Source organism: Epinephelus lanceolatus, chromosome 13, assembly GCF_041903045.1.
Source record: "Epinephelus lanceolatus isolate andai-2023 chromosome 13, ASM4190304v1, whole genome shotgun sequence".
In the NCBI taxonomy this organism is placed as follows: domain Eukaryota; kingdom Metazoa; phylum Chordata; class Actinopteri; order Perciformes; family Serranidae; genus Epinephelus; species Epinephelus lanceolatus.
In genome coordinates this window covers 15,898,673-15,918,925 of record NC_135746.1, presented here as the reverse complement: position 1 = coordinate 15,918,925, position 20,253 = coordinate 15,898,673, and the positions used below count along the sequence as shown (strand labels likewise).

At 41.5% G+C, this 20,253-nt stretch overlaps 1 protein-coding gene across 2 annotated transcripts in view; it reads left to right on the top strand.

The window, feature by feature from the left end:
* The window catches only part of LOC117271223 (potassium channel subfamily K member 2-like), a 59,816-nt gene extending 41,011 nt beyond the window's left edge, over positions 1-18,805 (top strand). For both annotated transcript variants that reach the window (XM_033649362.2, XM_033649360.2), the window contains exons 5-7: positions 4,462-4,657; positions 7,795-7,937; positions 13,339-18,805. In XM_033649362.2, coding sequence (XP_033505253.1) covers positions 4,462-4,657; positions 7,795-7,937; positions 13,339-13,692 — 693 coding nt within the window. In that variant the 3' untranslated portion in view covers positions 13,693-18,805. The remainder of the gene's footprint in view (positions 1-4,461; positions 4,658-7,794; positions 7,938-13,338) is intronic.
* The last annotated feature ends 1,448 nt before the right edge of the window (positions 18,806-20,253 follow it).

The window sequence follows — 20,253 nt, the reverse complement described above, 5'->3', positions numbered from 1 at the left end:
CCTGCACTAAACTGATCAACTTCTTCTCCATATTTATCACAAACTGATATTTACAGGGGAAAGATATCTGTCGCAACCGTTGCACCCTGAAAAATAGACCCTCGGGAACGTGTGCTTGCCACGACAGCATCGCTCTGGCGCTTGAGTGCACCTGCCATGCGTCTACATTGAAAACAACGAATATGAAGGCGCAAAAAACGCGGCAAGTGCACAGCCCCTTAGAGCGTCTTTTAGTAGCCTACAAAAAATGCTAAGCAAGGCTTTTTTAAAGTTGAAACAGCAACAGCTACAGCTATGCCTACACTCTTTGAATCTGAGAACCCGAGGACATCGCCATGGTAGCAACTTGTCAATCACAAGGTGGTCACGCCCTGAGGCAAAACCTGCTTTATCATCTATTTTACTCTAAATGGGGCTATGAATTGCAAAATGAACATCATGCTGTATGAAAGAAGATTTGAAACTAGCAATTGAGAGCATGAGACTCATTAGGAAAATGTTAACTGTGGTAATAAATCAAGAGAAGCAGGGTCGTTTTTGCACAGACCGCCAAACTTCTTTTTGCAAACAGTGGCCACCTCTGGCTGGTTATCAGAGGGAAAGCAGATTCAAGGCACTTCTGCATTGGCTTTACGTTTCAGACCTTAAAAAATCCCTTTGTATGAAACACCTGTAATGCTGTGATGAAAGTCACATAAAATGCTAATTAAAGTCCACTAAAGCAGTGTGGGATTTCAGTATTAGAGCATATAGAATAAAGATTACAGTAGAAGAACCTCCGTTTTTAGTAAAAAAGCACAAACCATGGCATTTTTCAACACACCAGATACTGGTAGCAGCAGATTCATTATGATTTGATTCATTGCTGGCTCTCTTGCTTCCCTCTCTGGGGATATGGAAAGAAGTTGGCAGCTGGCTGGGAATAGTGGAAATAAATGTACTTTAACAGTTGATGAAGTTGCTTCTGTACAGTGAAGATACAGACTGTGAAACCACTTTAAGTCCCTTCAGAATATATTAATGCTTTGTCTTCAGCTAATTTGGTCTTGTAGGGTTCACGGTATGTCTCTTCAAATTGTATGTTACTGTACTGTACTTTGCCTAGTGCAGCGAGGACATTATTCATCACAGACTCAGTGATCTGAGGTCTGCCTGCTCTTTATGCTTCCCCTCTGAGGCACTGTGCTTTGGGCTTACATAACTGGAAGGGAAAAGGGCATGATGCACAGGGAACCAGCTGAAAGCAATCACCTCAAGTGGAAAGGGAGCAGAGAAAACAGTAGCACGCAGGATATACTCCAATGTTCTGTAACTGTGATGCAATGAGGGACCATGGGGCTCCTGTCAAATTTATATTCACATAGTTACAGTTGATAGCACAGGCTGTAACTGCGATGAGTCCTCTATCTGCTACTATGACTGCATGTTAATTATTTGATAAGTTGTCAATGTTTCAGCACATGTGAGGCGTGTCAGATCACTTGCCGCCTCTCTGCAGCTCGGGTGGGCGTGCCATCTGACAGCGAAAGTTATGTCACATGAGCTTGACAGACTGACGTTTGAGATGTTAGAAAACAGCAAATGTATTCCTAGAAGGAGGTCGAAGGAAGTGACTCATCGCAATGTGGAGTGAGGGGGAAAAAAAAAAGCCTGTGGCATATTAGGGAGTGGGAAATGGGCTGCATGTTCATTTCCTTCACAATCTTTTGAGGGAAAGTTAATTACACCTTGTGGACTACACTGAAAAATGTTCATGTTGGCCAATTAACGAAGAAATTACACCACTAATCATGCTGCATAGTAACAGGAAACCATCAACCCTATTAAAATTCAGTCATGTTGTTGCATTCATAGCCTCTGCGCTCCTCAGGTCCCCCGCTCCGGGTGTTTAAAGAGACAGTTCATCCTAAAATCAAAAGTACATATGTTTCCTCTTACCTGTAGTGCTATTTATCAGTCTAGATTGTTTTGGTGTGAGCTGCCAAGTTTTGGAGATATCGGCCATAGAGATGTCTGCCCTCTATCGAATATAATGGAACTAGATGGCACTCAGCTTGGGGTGCATATATAGATATGTTGAGATGCTGGCATTGCAGCAATCTGTGAGTTCTGTCAACAATCTTTAATAATGTCCCACAGGAGTAAAGGCTGATGTGTACATTGACTGCTGTATCCACTATCAAGAGTCATCCAATTAACAGTGTGTGAAGTTGCGGTTATCTGACAGGACAGAAGCAAAATAAAACATATAATTAGTGCAGACTGCTCTGGATGATCAAGGAAATACCCACAATGAGAGCAGCGTCTGCTGGAAGGAGACAGCTAAGAGTTCTCCGAATGCCCACAAAAGGTCTGTCTTGACTGCAATGGTCACATCGCCAGTTTCTACTTGAAATTACATTCAGAACAGAGAATATACAGGAAGTGCTGCTGTTAAACAAGAGGTCAGGCTTATTACAGAACTGTTAATAGTCTATTAGTGAATCATATATGTTTAGGCCAGTTATAATAAGCACAAAATAAACATGATTATGAACCACCTGTAGTAATGAATAAGCTAAGAGTTTCATTTATGCGCAACTTATAGAAATCATAGACAATCCATTTAGCACTAAAGTCAATCTGAATTTTGGGGAACACTGGTTCATCGTATTCACCAGGGTCCTGACCTGACAGCAGTTTGCAACTGTAACCGACTTGTTTTGAGGGCAGTTGGATGTACTGCTAAATTCACGGAAATGACTAAAAGACCCAAAGCAGAGAGGAAGAGACACAAAAACGTAACAACATTGTCATTCATTATGTCGCAGGAGTGTCTGAGAAACTCAGAAGGATTTTCAACAAACACCACATCCCTGTGCACTTTAAACCCAGTAACACACTGAGACAGAAACTTGTCCACCCCAAGGACAAAACACCCAGACATAAGCAGAGTAATGTAGTGTATGCAGTTTAGTGCAACCAGGAATGCACAGATTTATACATTGGGGAGACAAAACAACCACTCCACAAGCGCATGGCACAACACAGGAGAGCCAGCTCCTCGGGTCAAGACTTAGCTGTCCACTTACATCGACAGGAGAGGGGACACTCCTTTGAGGACAGCAATGTGCAGGGAGGAAAGATGGTTTGAAAGAGGAGTAAAAGAAGCCATCTACGTCAAGCTGGAATGATCATTGTTAAACAGAGGGCGTGGCTTACGACACTACTTATCCCCCACCTACAATGCAGTCTTGGGATCCCTCCCCAGAAGACTTCACACCCATTCACCCCTGGTCCCACCTGACCCTAACGACTCACATGGTGGCCAGGTGGGTCAACAACTCACATTGTGACCTTAATGACTCTTTAACTAAGAGCTCACGTGACCCCTACAACTCTGCAAGGGTTCCCACCCACACAGGGGTTATAGCCTGCAACTTTGTACCAGTCATTTAGAACTGAAGAAGCTTCTTGGATGAGAGGCGAAACATCTTCAAGAAACGCAAGCAAGTCCAGTTGCCTACAATATTGGCACTTACAGTTACCATGACCTGGATGGCTGAGAATCTTCACCGACAAAATGACTATGGAGACGTCTTATGGTAGTGAAATGAACATTAAGTCCATGGGCAGCAGTTCTGGTGGACATTCCTGCAGTCAGCATGCTGACAGAATGTCCCCTTGGAACTTGACACATTTGGGGCATTGTGTTGCACATTTGTGTGGTAATGATGCTGTTTAATCAGCATCATGATATGCCACACAGGTGGATGGATATCTTGGAAAAGGAGAAGTGCTCACCAACACAGATTTTAACAAATTTGTGACAGAAATATATCTATTAAATGCATGAAAAAAGTCTTAGATCTTTAACTTAAACCTGTGAAAAATGGGATCAAAAACAAAAGTGCTGCATTTAAATTTCTGTTAAGTGTATTTTGCTTATATAAAATGTGAGCAGTGTCATGTAGGAACTATTTTCTGTCCTCTGAACTACGCCCACCAACCATATCACTGCGCAGAAGGAAGTGTGCATCTACTCATGGACGAGAGGCTCGTGCGCATTAAAGTGCAAGATGTAAACATTAATGGCCTTCTCCCCAGCTGAGCTGTGACGTTAGCTAGCTCAGTGGTGCTAGGTGAGCTAGCAGTGGATGACGCTACCCTCTGCAAGGTGATACAGGTGGTGGGTGTAGTTCCGTAGAGAGAAAATAGTTCCTGCATGAAACTGCTCAAAACAAGGTCTGTTGATTATCTTGAGTAACTGAGTCATGATTTCTCTACACACCGAGTGCCTCTTATTCCATTATACTGGAGAGAAGGCAGACATCTCTCCAACACTCAGCAAATCACACCAAAACTATCTAGACTGATAAATAGCACTATGTATTGTATTTGTGGGTGAACTGTCCCTTTAATGTTTCTGCATGTGAAAATCATGTTGTCTTTTTAATCAATGATCCTCTTATCTCCCACCAGAAATGGCAAGTCAGCCAGACGAAGATCCGCGTCATCTCCACCCTGATCTTCATCCTATTTGGGTGCCTCATCTTCGTGGCTCTGCCGGTTGTCATATTTAAGCACATCGAGGGATGGAGCACACTCGAGTCCATCTACTTTGTCGTCATCACCCTCACCACGATTGGATTTGGAGACTTTGTCGCCGGTGAAAAAGGTCACTTGATTTTCTTCCTGATTTATAGACCTATTATCATTTTTATGTCTGATGCCTCATTTAGAATCAATATATTTATAGATAAGTGATTCCTCAGCCAGTGTGACTCAGCGGTAATCCTCCCGTTGGCCTGCTGTCACGTTCTGTGCCTCCCATTATGATACATGTGTTCTGACACTTTCTTAATGCATCTGAATCGCTGCCATACGTGAAGTGCTCCCATCTGTTGGAGCAGAAATCTATAATCATTCCTACAAAAAGATTATAATAACAACAATCATTATGATCTTAGGCAAATAATACTTAAAAATACCATAATTTACAGACAATTTTTTGTGTGTGTTGGAAACATGCCACCCACCCCGAACATTTAAAAGAATACTTTTATAATTTGGAAAATATACTTATTTGCTCGGGGATGGGTGAGAAGTGTTATGTTTGTAATGTAATGATGAAGCTTGAGGCAGCAGCCAGTTATCTTAGCTTAGCATAAAGGAAAGGAAAGGAAAGGAAAGGAAACCTCTTTAATTAACATCATATATTTTGTTTGAGTAAAAAGACATGTCTGTGAAGAAGACAGAAAGAGTGTGTGTGTGTGTATCTTTAAGTGTGTGCATGTGTGTAAGCAGGTGGTATTAGCTCGCTCTGACCTGCTTGACAAACAGGAAGGGAGAGGCAGATGGGAAAAATCACAAACACTTAGCTGCTAGATTAAACTTCCCTGAGCAGGCCTAATGATTATGGATTAGATTACTGTAACTACAAGGGCTGGCACAGGTGGTGTAAAGTAAGCCTGGACTGCTGTTAGTGGAGCTGGTGCTGTAATGGCGGTTCTCTAACTGCACAGTGAGCGGGCTGGCTCTGCTGCATCATACCATCTGATTTTCTGAGGGCTCATCCAAAAATAAAGTCACATAATCAGAGCCAAAATGGCATTTAAATGTTCTGAATGTAATGTTCTTGTGGGCGCAGGACTTACATTATTAAGGTGAGGCAGAGTAAGCCCACACAGCTGATGTAAGATGGATCCAGTACAACCTCAAGTGCAGAATCAGACATATTACAGATATATTTTCTACTCGCTGTCAAAACCTCTACAGGAAAGCTTTACCTTTCATCCTGATCAACGATAATCGTCCTTCATGAAGACTTAGTACCTGACTAAGTTAATGTCTTATAAGTCTTTGGGCCTTATCTTACACTCATTGCTAATAAAAGACTGATGCAGTTGACGTTTTTATAGCCAGTGCCCATTTTGTGTAGGTACTTCAGCCCATCTGTGCACCAATGGGCATATAGGTCTTAAAATGAGGTGCCGTCTTTGTTGGCACATTGTTGATGTATTCCTATTTTGACGCAATAGAAAGCGATTGCACCATTGACCAACAAAACCTAGTCTGAAGTCAGAATGGTGCAGTATTTTTTTGCCATTTAAAGGGCATTGCCATTATTTAGATAGGAAGATAGGAAGCAGAGGTGGGGTCGAATCACATCAGCAAAGCAATTTGCTCAGTTTGAGTCGAGGGGTGGAGGATTGATCAGTCGATCAGCTTGTGGTCAGATCGATCAGAGGCAAGTGAGTGCAAACTTTCAGATCAAGTGGTGAACTGTGGGATGCACAGTGTCCATGGGAAATGGACAACTGCTGGACAACACTAAGATGAGAGCGCTGTTGTTTTAGGAAATGCAGCATTCTGGTACTGTAAGAATCAATAAACAGTAATGATTCACTGTCACTGTGCCCTCTGTGTTCTGAAGCTCTGTCTGTGCCCAAACACTCTGCGCTCCAAGAGTGTAATGCACTGAATAACCAAACAGTATATATCCACCTGATGTACGAGCCAGCCCTCAAAAATACAAAAAAAAAAAAATCAACATGTGGCAAGCCACCACAAATAAATGAATGTGTGGGAAACCCTGCGCCTACATAGTCAGGTCATATACGCTTGTTAAACAAGGGTGGGTGAAATAATACATCCTTGTTAAAGAATATATCAGTGACATCCTCTAAAATGTGAACGTAGCAGAGAGCAGAGCAGAGCTGTTGTCCAACTCCCCATTAAGAGAGACGGTGTGTGTATTTACGAGCAGCGTAACTTCATTAATCATTTCAGAGGCTACGAGTTTAGTTCTGTTTCCTCTGAGAAGTTAAGAACTATAATTTTTAGTTTTGCCACTTAAATGTCCCACGATACTTGCTGCAGTGACATTATTGCTCTAACTGCATTACTCTCTGCAGAAAACCACTCTCTTATCCAATTTGCCAAACCCACTATGGAAACAGCAGTGTGCCAGGTGCAGGTGTACTTGGCTTTTAATGGGGATGGAAGATGACACTGTGACTGGATGAATTCATGTCACGCCCAGAGTTAAAATTAAATTAAAAATTAAAGGCCCCTTGTGCCTTACTATGTGCCCACAGTATACATAGTTTAAATAGCAAAAGTGGAGTTGGGCATGCCTTTAATGCACTTTTATCATGCACTGTAGACCATGCGCTATTGATTTTTTAAGTAGGGCCCTTTGTTATGTTTTAAAGAACTGAACAAAATATCCCAAGTTAGAAAGAAAAAAAACTTAATATAACTTTTTCAGTGTCACTGAGGAGGCACAGATGCATTGGGTTGTATTTATCGTAATATACTACTGAGTTCATGCACTTAGTTTTTGCAGATGTTACCAGTGTTAGATCAAAGTCAAGATTTTATAATGTTTCTCTGTGTACAATAAATATTAATCAAGTGATTTACAGGGAAAGATAACAGTCCCTGAATATTGTTGAGCAATTTAATTCAAATTAGTCTCAATTTCTATCCCTCTTTATTTTCCATACATTCTTACAAAATTGTCTTATTCAGAACTGAGTCAAACACCCAGGCGCAATTTAAGGCAGCAGTACTACAGAAAGACAAGGCTACCCTTCTAAAATCAAGCAGGAGGCTCAATATATGACACAAGTATGAAAGTTAAAGACCCATTTTACTCACCTGACTTAACTCCCTGCATGAGGGCACTAAAATCAGTCCTGCATGTTTATGTTCTTCCTCTCAGTGTGATACAGTTTGGTAACGGTAACATATGTGACTCAGGATTATGGAACAGACTTGTGTAACCCCCTTGTGTCTTTGTCTCTGCAGGTGGGTCAGAGAATCCAGAGTTCCTGAACTACTACAAGCCTGTGGTGTGGTTCTGGATCCTGGTGGGCCTGGCGTACTTTGCCGCTGTGCTCAGTATGATTGGAGACTGGTTCCGGGTCATTTCCAAGAAAACTAAAGAGGAGGTACGTGCTGATTTGCTGGGAGTTATGTCACACCAGAGGTGATGCAAGTAAGACGGAAAAATGGAGTTTGATTGCTGCATGATTGAACTACTTAAAGAAACAGCCCCTGCCAGTCCCACCATGAGTCAGAGAATGCATCACTGTTACTGAAAAAGAATATACAGACAGACGGACGAATTCACAAAGAATGGAATCATGAATTTTGCATTACTTGCAATCGTCATCTGCCCCGCCGCTTAGTCTGATTCACAAAAGATATTCCGTAAATGACATTACAGTGCAAACAAGTCTATCAAGTTTTGAAGATGAGTGTGCCCTTTTTGTGTCTGATTGAATTATCAGTGTGGCAAAGCGGTTGTGTTCCCTTTATGCCAAGAACACGAGGCAGAACAACAGCCGAAAGGAAAAGAAAATTGAAATTTTCAGACCACAAGCGCCAGGTCCTGACCGACGAGGTTCACAGCATCACCTGGCATGATGATGCCTTTGCCTTGCTACAATCGCTGGTAAAACTGGGTGTGACACCCCTTATAAATGTGCTTCAATTACCACCAACTGTAATGGTGTGTGGCTATTAGTGCTGATCTTCTTAGAGTGGACTGCTTTTGCGATGAGGTTCATTTGCATAGAAAGGGGCCAGTTTTGTGTCAAATGTATACATATTCAAACATGCAAATAAAACAGAAGCGCCTTGACAGTATTGACCTGGCAGTGCAATTATGGATGCATTTCATTCTTTGCAGGTGCTTTGAGAATAACAAGGTTAAGGGTTCAGTATGCTAGAACTGCATGACTGCCTGCCCAATCTCCCTCTAAGCATGGTTGGATTCACTTTCAAGGGCTACAAGGGAAAAAAATTCTGTTTGGTCACATGGACACCACTGGTTGCAGCATTGAAAGTGGGGCCTCATTCATTTCTGTGAAAGTTTCTCAGCGGCACATGAAGCCAAAAAGGTTTTATTTCCTAGGTATAAGATACCTGGATCTTCCGCATCACTGGGCACATGGAGCAAGCACTTCAGAGACTTCGCTGGCCGAAACTGGCTACTTTCGGTTTAGCGCTCAGCTTACTCGGATGGAGATTAAATGATTGTGTGGCACCTTTAGACTTTCAAAATGTTATCAGGCCGAAAGTATCACATCCTGATAGTGAAACCAGTCATGTTGCGAGAGTTGTAATGCTCAGAAAGTCTTTTTAGCCTCAAAGGCATCACGGGACGGACCCAGATGTTGTAGTTACACAGTTTGCCCACTATGTCAGATTGGCTTCAAAGTCTGGTGCACTTCCTGGGGCTTGTTTGGTCCCTATAGACGCCACACTTCTCTTGAAGACTATCCACCTGGTGAGCACAAAATAAACTACAATACTGTGGTAATGTGTTAAAACCAGACTTTGGGTTCAGTACATTACGACATTATAAAAAGAAGATATCCATGATTAAGAGTATGTTGGGGTATCCATCTTGAGATAACGTTTTTTTGGCTGCAGCTAAACCATCAAAAAGATCCTTTTTCTAATGGTTGAATAGATTCAAAGAAGAGTCATTGTTCAGCAGCCACAAATAAAATATTGTAGGCAGAGGGACATTTGCAGTTAGCTCACAGGTGAGATCACATCCGTCTCCCCCTCGTAGTGATAGAGTAATACCTCACAGCGTTTCCTAGTTCACTCTTCAATCTGAAGTGATGAATTGCCGTGGTGGTGGCACTCCTGTGGAGAAAATGCCATTTCGTGCAAGAGTTGGATTAAATTTTTGGTGTGTTTCCAGCAGGTGGCTGCAGGGTAATAAGATAGCGTGGTATTCTGGCGGGTTTGTTATTTACATGTTAAAAGGTTGGAGAGAGCCACATATGAACGTTCAAATGCAATCTCCTGTATAAAATCAGCTGCGTGCACATCTCATTTCTTTATTCTATATAATGCAAGAAAGTGGAGTCTAGGGGGGGTATGTGGCAATCTGCAGTGGGAATCCTCGTGTAATTAGGAGTGCAGCCTTTGGAGCCTGTGACTGAGAGAAGGTTTCAGTGGGAAGTTGATGGTTTGGGGAAGGCGGGGGGAAAACGATCAGGCAGAGAAAGTGAGAAGAAAGAAGAGAAAGCACATACTTTAGTGTTTGTGCTCTAGTGTGTGTGTCTAATGTGTGCACACATACAGACACAACCCATAAATTTTAACCTGAGCACTCAGAAGTCCACTTTGAACAAGCACACCTCAGAGCCTCACAGATAATTAAACAGCCTGGAGAAAGAAGCCTAATGCATTATGAAGGGGAGATCAATGATGTGTTGCTTCTCAGGGACCATAAACAGACAGACAGTGCCCAGTGTCCAGTCTCCAGAAACCTGGGCCATCAGGTCACACACATACGCATTTCATTTTTTAATGCTTGAGGCCGTGAAGTGAAGTGATGGGTGGGGAAGGTGCAAGCATGTCTACACCGTATCTGTATCACAGCACCTCTCAACAGCAATAGCTTCAGATAGTACCACTGTATAAATTCAAGTGGAAATTACAAACTTCTTATTCACAAATGATCCTACACACAACAGCAAACTTCTTAGGACAGCATAAGTAGCTCCTGAATAATGAGCCTGTAGGTATTTTCTGGCCGAACAGCTCTGGGGACTCCCTGAGAGGAAGTGCCCACTGAGGAGCTCCCCCGAGGACTACATAACCTTCAAGGACTCTTTGCATTCACACCATCAATACGGAAGCTACAGTGACAAAGGCTGGCTGATGAGTCAGAATTGCCTGATACTCCCACCATCACACCAACTGACCTCACTGTCGGTCCATTTGTCCGTGTTGTCTTCTGTTTTGTCTTGGTTTTTTCATTATAAGCTGTTGTATTTGTTATGTGTTGTCTGTTGTCAACGCAGCCAATGGGATTGGCTCAATCACTGTACATTCAAGGTTTCTCTTGTGCTGATAGAGTATCTACTCCGAAATAGAGGCTTAAAAAGTCCTTCTAGAGCGTTCCCAGACCTACAATCGTTCCTATGCTGCCTTCAAATGGAACTCGTGAGCTCATGGCCACCACATGGGAAGCCGTATTCACAGTTTGCCTCTTAAGTCAGGAGAGTACCGCTGCTAGGCAACAGCAACATGGACGCTACTGTTGGCACCTAGAAGCCACCAAAGCTAGCAATTTAGCAAGCAAGCAAGGGGGTCATGTCAGAAATGCGAAGGCATTATGACAGACAAAAAAGATGAGGCTGCTGGGAATATTAACATTTTCCTCTGTATAGCCCTTTCCCACACAAAAAAAAACACTTACCACCAGCTAACATTTGGCTGTTTAGTACAGTGGGAGAGGCTTTAAATCAGCATTCACACCCAGGTGAGGTGACTCTGGAGTAGTCACAGTATTTATTGCCTCTGGCTTCGATCAGCATTGATGAAAACACAACACATGGGTGAACGTACTAATTTTAGCTCCTCTACCGACGAGATGCAACAATGCACCACCACAAAATACCGCCTGTTTCCACTCAAACATTGATCCAAATTAGTCTGCCCTGAGTTTGAGAGACTGAATGAATAAGAGATACATAAAAAGTAGTAATCACCTTAACGTTTTCACTGGCCTCTATGCTCCTCTCTACTGACCTGTCTGTGACGTCAGACATGACACACCAAAAAAGAAACCCACACACAGAAAGACATGCTCGTCCGCTGCGGAGCCATGTACACAGCTCTGATCTACTGGCAATGGGAAAGGAGTCTATAGCCTATTTTTAGCAGGTATACCCACATGTTAATAACCTGCGTACATGAGCTAATGTTGGTGGAGCAGGGGTACATGATTAAAATCACAATATATCAACTGACCATTCATTCTTAAATTAATGTTCATGGCCTCCACCATTTCTGAAAATGTCAGCAAAAACGTCACAACTTGCAAACTCTGACCTTTCAGGACATTTCATTTGATGAGTTTGTGAACACCACAACAAGGGGGCATTCATATGAATTCTTCTCAGGAGCACAGTAAACACTCCCAGTGCTAGTTCTTGTGGTGTGGACACAATAAAAAGGGGCTTCTTAGAGATATGAAAAAGTTCCTATGGTCCTAAAACATCTTTATCTTACTTCTTGGTTCCTGGAGAACAAAATCTGCATATTTTCTTGAAGACATTTTGGCAAATAACTGTTTACTGTCTTGCCAAGAAAAAGATTAGAACATTGATACCACTCTCATTTGTCTGGTAAACACATGGCTCCAGCCTGCAGACAGTTAACTTTTTTGTTACCTACATGTTTTCGGTCTTTTTGCTAAGCTAAGCTATCTGACTGTTAGTGCGGCTTCATCTGTAATGTACGGATATGAGAGTGGTATCGATCTTCTCATGCAACTCTCAGCAAGACGTACAAATAAACACAAGAAATTTGTGCTCTAGAAAAGGATCAGCACTCAGTGAATAACCTCCTAAGCCCTATGATAAGCTATTATGGCAAGGCTTAACTATACAGACCAGTGAGCAGTGATAACTAACATGTCTTTGGGGTCATCAGGTGGGAACCTCCTTTCATCAGTGTTTCATCTAGTTGGTCCCACGACACCTCCAGGAGGCTAGACAGTGATCTCCGGCGTCCCAGAGACACTCCCCTAATGCCAGGTCTCACTGCTCCCCGCACCAACCCAACAACCTCCTTTACCTTACATACACATGGCTTTCTCAGCCCAAACAGCACTGCCACCTTCAAACCCAGGCTCCGTTTATGCGAGCTCCAGGTAGTGACCGTGCCGATACTACCTTTCCTAGGAGAATGAGCATATCTTCCAAAATGCTGAACTGTCACTAACAATCATTCCTAAATAACTCAGGAATGAGTTGAATCAGATTCTAAATGGCACGACACTGATAAGTATCTATACCTCGTCACATCTGCCGCAAAGAAAATATATTATTTTTAATAATTTATTTTTTTAAATCTCCCCATCTGCAGTTGCACTCTGTCTGATTAGCATTTTCTGCGAATAATAGATGAAGGTCATGTGTATCATTAATTGGAGAGCAGCCAAAGCATTTAAAAAGAAGTCTGTGCAAATGAATGGTAATGGCATTTGAGTTCACATGAGTGAACTCCATTAATCATTGGTCAGTTGTTGACATTTAGGTGGTCAGTTCTATTAACCTATCATGTCTGACACCAATGAATGAATAATACCTTTAGCCTAAGAATAGGCTTTTCTGCATGGTAGATCTTTGTTAACCATTAAGGCACCAAAAGGTGGGGGTCTAGGGTCTTGTTGATGAGGCCTACTGCAGTCGGGAAGAAACTGTTTTTGTGGCGTGGCATGCTAAAACTGTAGCATGTGTGGATGTTTTGCTGTATAGGGAGGAAGACGTTGTGCTCAGTCACCTGCAGGCATTAATCTTCTGTATCTCTCTACAGGTTGGGGAGTTTCGAGCTCACGCAGCTGAGTGGACGGCAAATGTGTCAGCAGAGTTCAAAGAGACCCGGAGGCGACTCAGCGTTGACATCTATGACAAGTTCCAGCGCGCTGCATCCATCAAGCGCAAGCTGTCATCTGAGCTGGGTATCAATACCATCAACCAGGAAATGACTCCTGGCAAGAGGACGCTGTCTGCCAACCTGTGTGAGGATAAAGAGGCCTACCCCAACATGGCTCTCTCTCTCAGTCCTGTCCCAGGGACACTCGCCAGGAACGGTAGCCTCTACCTGAACGGCCTCAGCCCAGACTATGCTGATCGGCGAGAGATTGCCATCATTGAAACTCTCAAATGAGGAGCAGCATGAAATGAGATTCAGGAAACTGTGTGAAACATGTCTGGTGGTGGACAGAGCTTATAGACACATACACACTTTAGTGCTTATTGACTGAGCATTTGTGATACAGTACCTGTGCGTGCGCATTCATTAAGTGGATTGTGCTCCAATCATTGATTAAAAACCTCGAGAGTGACTTCAGAGATCAATCATCAAGCTCCCTCCTTTCATGTGCGTGATTGAAACTCAAACAAAAGCGTATGATGTTCCAGCTCTCAGGTCCCATTCATGCAACAGAGGACAGACTTCCTTTCATTGTGTCCATGCCAACATGATCGACAGCTGTGCTAGCGATTGAGCCAAATCAGAAGTGTGCTCCAGACTGGAACAAATGATTGTATTTAGAGGCATGAGTTTAACAAACTTATCTAATGAGCAGGAAGGAAATGAACGCCCATATTGTGGTAGCAGCGCACTGGACATCTTCTCACATACCCACAAACAAGCCTGTGAACACACAGGAGGTAAATGCATTCATCAAACCTAGAAAGCAATAGATGCATCTGTGCTCATCATCTCTTTGAATTTCCAGAGGCCCTGAAATCTGCATCAGATAAAGAGGATCCTCACTGCTAAAAGCAATTCACAATCAACAATGAACGCTTGTTCTTGATGAGGCAGCAGTCCTGCGCTAACACAAAGGAATGTGGCTTTTCTCTTTTAAGTTTACACCTCTACCAGTATGAATTTATATGCCTTGCATTTCACCGATCAGTCTGCCCTCGCTTAGGAGACGAATGTTGATGCTTTTGTTCCTCCATGACTGACATTCAGCTTTTCACCCTAAGGAATAATCCACTTGTGCCTTAGCAAACATGTGAGGATGGTGACGCATGAAGGACTGAGATTCGCTTTGTCTGTCCACTCATACTTGTTATATATGTTATATATATATATAAATATATGAGCACAGTAGTTAAAAAGGACATATTCAGAAGGCATCTTGGAATAAAAACAGTATGAAGAAGAGGCCAACAGATGAGGAGGACATGGACTTCTTAAGTTATTTAAAGAGGAATCTACAGTATGCATGGCAACCAAGTGGAAAAACTGTTTCTTAACAACTGGGAAAATGTCAGCTTTCAGTCTGCCAGTGTGATTTAGACATTTCCTATCAGTCTTACTGTATTGAGTTACAACTACACAGTGCCAAGCTCACTTATCAGACCCCATTCTCCCCGATACCAAAGTAACTATCCTGTTTTAAGGACTTCTGTGTGATCAGAAGGATCAGGAGTGCTCTCTGTGATTTCTAGAAATTTAATCCACTGTTTTTTTTTTTTCTTTTATCATGAAATTGAAACTTAAAGCTTGGTGTGACAACACTGTCTTTTTTCCAATTGGAAATAAATCCTGGCATGTAAAGTACTGTAGCAATAAAAGCGGTATCTTTACCTTACTGCTTTTTACGTTGCAGCTCTCATCACTACCTTCAGATATAAAGGACGGGAATATTCCCTCAGCTGTTGAAGATGAGATCCTTTATGTCTCGCCAATGATGAATGTACACCATCAGAAACCTTTATTTACTGTATATCACTGCAGTGACTAAATTATAGGATTTTAGAGGTGTATGAGTTGCATTGATTTAAATAAACGCCTCTCTGCAGCTGATTTGGTGTCAATTAAAGATTACAAAAATGGTAGCAGTATCATGGCACAGCAAAAATGTATTTCATATTTTAAACAGGCCCCTTAAAATGAGAATTTCTGCAAGGATGGGAATGGATTGCTTCATGCATTATGCAAGGATATTTTAGGTTCTGGTGTCTCCCAGTTGAGTGGTTTGGATTGTGTGTCTCATGGTGTTATTCAGTGCTTTTAACCAGCATGACATGCTGTAATATTCTCAATACGTTTGACCGTGCTATTTACAGTTTGTAGCATTAAAATGCATTTACAATACATTTACAAGACAGTATACCATGTGGCAAACCAAGCCTACTTGTCTGCTAAACCAAATTACTGTAATACCTTGGTCGTCATGTAGAAAGGAGTGTTTTGTGTTAAAAATGTGGCAGGTGCACCAGCTCCTTAGTTTCAAAACATAGTCTAGTGATGAGGTGGAGATTTATACATCACTAAATTTAAACAGCTTGCACCAAGCAGACTTGGTCTTAGATTAGATGTAGAGATTCGTTTTTACTAAAAATGTACACCCATTTGATGTAAAAGTCACATAGCTAACTGAATTTACTGTCAAAAAGTGCATTAACTTGCTAATTTATTACCTGCTGAGAATGATGACTACAAGAGGTAATGTAAGTATTAAACACATCTGACCCGACACTTAGCTATTTATTAAAGATTTTAAACTACGTTGACAAAAATGACACAATAGACCACAAACTAAAAGATATACCAATACAGTTACACTAAATAACCAAATAATGGTTAGCATATTTCCCCACTCATTTTAAACTGCGAAAACTAAGTCAGAAAAACACACTTCCCTATCTTTGCATTATGCATCATTAAAGCTTATCAGCATCCCATTTGCAAGGAAAATATGTTGGAATTGTACATTTCTGCAAACCATGGATACATTTGTATCATTATGTAAGTGACGGAGAACAGGAGCTGACTTTGTCATCAGTAGGTGATGGTTGGTGTGTCACCCTGCAGACCACTGTAAAAGACCAACAAATGACAAAAATGGCTATTTTATGGTGTGTCATCATTGTGATCCCAGTGGCTTTTTGGCCACCACAATGGGGTTTTTTTGGCAACCTGTTGCTTTCCACCAGCAATAGTTCCACGAATAGTGATTGTTTTTTTACCAAGCTATTGCTGTGTCTCCAGCAAGGATTGTGATGTGAAAAATGGATGATTTTTATGAGACCTCAACGGCTTCTCTAGCCATGGTTGTGTCACCAAAACTGTTTTTTTAACCCAAAAATGATCTCTTCCTTACCTTAACCAAGTGATACCTAAACATAACCATACATTAACCACAGCATTGTTTGATTTGATTTGATTGTCAGAATAAACTTGAAATTTGTCTTGAATCCCAGGACATCAACTGTTTAACATAAATACACATAAAAACAAAAATAACTTTCAACCAAACATCAAAATCATACAACAAATGCTAGAACTCATAACAGACATTATGAAAAGTGGATGTGGTGCAATATATTACTTATTAACTATAACATTCAGTGTCCGACCCAGGATACTGAGAAACCATACATTGATTTAATAGGTTGACAGGCTCAGGAACAAATGAGTTCCTCGTGCAGTTCAGTCGAGTCTGTGGGACTCTAAATCTTCTGTTTGATGGCAAAAGCTGATATTCTTCAAATAATGTGTGAGGTGTCAGAAGTAATTTTATCAGCAAGAGACAATGTAAATCAAATTTTTGAGGTATCCGCTACATAGTAACTTACAAATATAAGGTATCCATGGTTTGCAGCAACGTCCAATGCCAATAATTTTTCTGGTGACGATCTTAATATATCGCTCTGCCTCCTAAAACTGGAAATAAGATTATAAGTCATTACAGATGTTTACTAGAAACCAATTTGCACTTCAATAAAATCTTATCTAGCTAAGACATTGCCAGAGTTTACTGGCCCAAGTGTGAACTAGCTAGCCCTTATTAAGAAATCATGAAGGACTTTACACACACAATCAGCAATAGATTCACAATTAGCTGGTGCAGCCCAGTCTAGGACAGACTAGTAGGACAGTATTACCAGGTTGTGAGTTTGCTCTTTTTTCTGTTCTGAATCTCCTGGTTTTCTTGAAAAGGTTGCCCCAAGTGTGAGCACTGGCTGACGTACTGTAAGGTCATCAGCTGTCATGTGTAATCAAGTCAAAGAGGAAACATGAAGAGATTGTGAAGCAAAGAGAATGAAGAACAGGATAATGAGGATGGGTGACTTTCAAACATGGTTGAGTTTCTGGAAAAAAATATTTATATGTGTTCTTGTGTTTCTAAAAAGCAACCAATAGCATCAAAACACTGTATGTTGTACTGACTGGCAATACACTGACAGAAAGACTACTATACATTAATAACTGTGGGGAAGCAGTGTGAGATCTAGTGCAGCTGCTCAAAGCAAAGCCCCCAGAATTCATCCCACTGCGTTTTCTCAGTCAGCCGTGTGATTGACAGCCACTCAGAGGAGAGCTGTCAGTGCTGAAGAAAGTCAAGGAGTGCTGTCAATGACACGTTACATAATTTGTCAGGCTAAGGCCATATGTCAGGATACCCATGCATGATTGTGTTTACAGTAAGTGGTTGTGTGCATGAATGTACGTGTGAATGCGTGTGTGTATTGGGGTTTGATAAAACTTTAATTTAATTTAATTTCCACCCACAGCATTTTCACAGGGCCTCCTCTTCTGTTCCCTGGTGACAGTTTTTTAATTAAGTCTGTTGCTGCATCAGAATCCCAGTTCAAGCATGTTGAATGTATCTATTCATTCATGACGGCAGAGATGAGCCTCATTATGAATGTAAGCACATTTATGATTTAACATTGTGATTAATGTACACAGAGGAGTTCAATTAGCTCAGTGGGTATGCTGTGAAAACAGCTACAGGCTTTTCAAAGCCACTGGCCTTCATTTAATTAAAAAACACAATGCCATAAAAACACGATTATGCACCAATCATAGTCGTAATCATCATAACAGATAGCACTGTTATGAAATTGTGCATCAGTGACATTAACATCCATTTTTCATAAACAACTTTGATTGGGTCAACTTCCAAAAATGTATGCATGAAAATATTTTTAAATGAGACCTGTTATGTCAAGGCAAACAAATTTGTTAACTCTCTTTTCTTTAGAATTTCCCAATAACCTCTTCTGTAAAAAACATTTGCTGATATACATGTGAGGGTCAGTGTCCACATTAAAGCCACATTATTTCATCAAGTCTTGCATGCCACTTTAAATGTTACTTCCAGTGTTTATAGATCAGATGTGTCTATAATTGCAGGCTCTGCTTTGATTTTGATAATATGGCAACCATGTGTTTCCAGTATGTTCAAATATTAATGTGGGTATGTCATTTCAGATCACGACAAACTTTTCAGAAGGTTTAGAATAAAACATTTTCTATGAAAAAAAACCCTGAAGGTCACTGTTCTTTCTTTCAGCTGTTGGACAAGTATGGTGTATTTCTATATTTTACTCAACACATCCCACTGAAGGACCAAAAAGACAATGCAATAGTTCATGTCTCCTGTCTTGGGCACTCAGCCCAGAGCCCACTGGTTGCAGTTGAAGACATAAATTGTTAAAAATGGTTCACAAAGTCATAGTTTAAAAAAGGCCAAGTCACTGCCCCAAACACCTGGGAACTGTAGTTTTAAGCAAATCTTACTCAAACAGAAGTAAATAATGTATTTGTAAGGGACTCTTTTCAGTGGCGGATGAATACACATTTGGTGCTCTTATGAGTATTTTTGGTAGCAGGACAGTATATCAGGGATTGGCTTAAAACTACAGTGTCCATGTTCATGGCAATGAAGAAACATGCAACCCAGCGCAAAGATGTGATACATTTGTGTCTTTTTTAAATAGTTTTAAGCCTATGTCACAGAAAAACAACCCATATCATGCATTAGCTACATACTGTATGCTTTACTTATTAGCAGGATCAGCTGATTGGGGCTTTCAGTCGTTTTTTGCAATTTTAAACACACATCAAAGCAGTGTGTCTGGACAAAAATGGTCAAAAATACTTTTATAGTAGGATTCTGTTTTGTTTTGTACCAGCACACTGCATGGGTGGGTGTTAGCCTCTGCCAGTTTTGTCCCTTGTCTCTGATTCTGTTTGTGATATTTATGGGTAGGATCTCAAGGCGCAGCTAGGGGAGAGGAAGGGGTCTGGTTTGGTGAGATAGGAATTGCTTCTCTGCTTTATGCAGATGATGTGGTTCTATTGGCCGCAACCTCCAGCATGCACCGGGGTGGCTTACAGTCAAGTGTTAAGTGGTCAGGAGCCTTCACCTCCAAATCTGAGGCCATGGTTCTCTGCCATAAAACAATCGATTGTCCCCTCCGGGTTGGGAGTGAGTTACTGCCCCAAGCAACGGAGTTCAAGTATCTCGGGATCTTGTTTATAAGTGAGGGTAGAATGGACCGTGAGGTGGATCTGCAGTTTGGCGCAGCGTCTGCAGTGATGCGGGTGCTGTGCTGTGACTGTCATGGTGAAGGGAGAGCTGAGCTGCAAGGCAAAACTTTTATTTTCTGGTCCATCTACGTCCTAACCCTCACCTATGGTCATGAGCTCTGGGTAGTAGAACACCTTGTGGTCCCCCAGGAAGAGCTGGGAAGCGTTTCTGGGGAGAGGGACGTCTGGGGTGCTTTGCTCAGCCTGCCGCCCCTGCGACCTGGTTCTGGATAAGCAGTTGAAAATCAATGTATGGGTGGATAATACATTGCAATCCTATACTTTAAAGTTTTTTAATAATTTGTCCAGGTGGGTTCCTACGTAAGTCACTTATTTTGTCAGAGAGTTTTGTACAGCACTTGTCCCAGATAAACAACCTGCAGATGG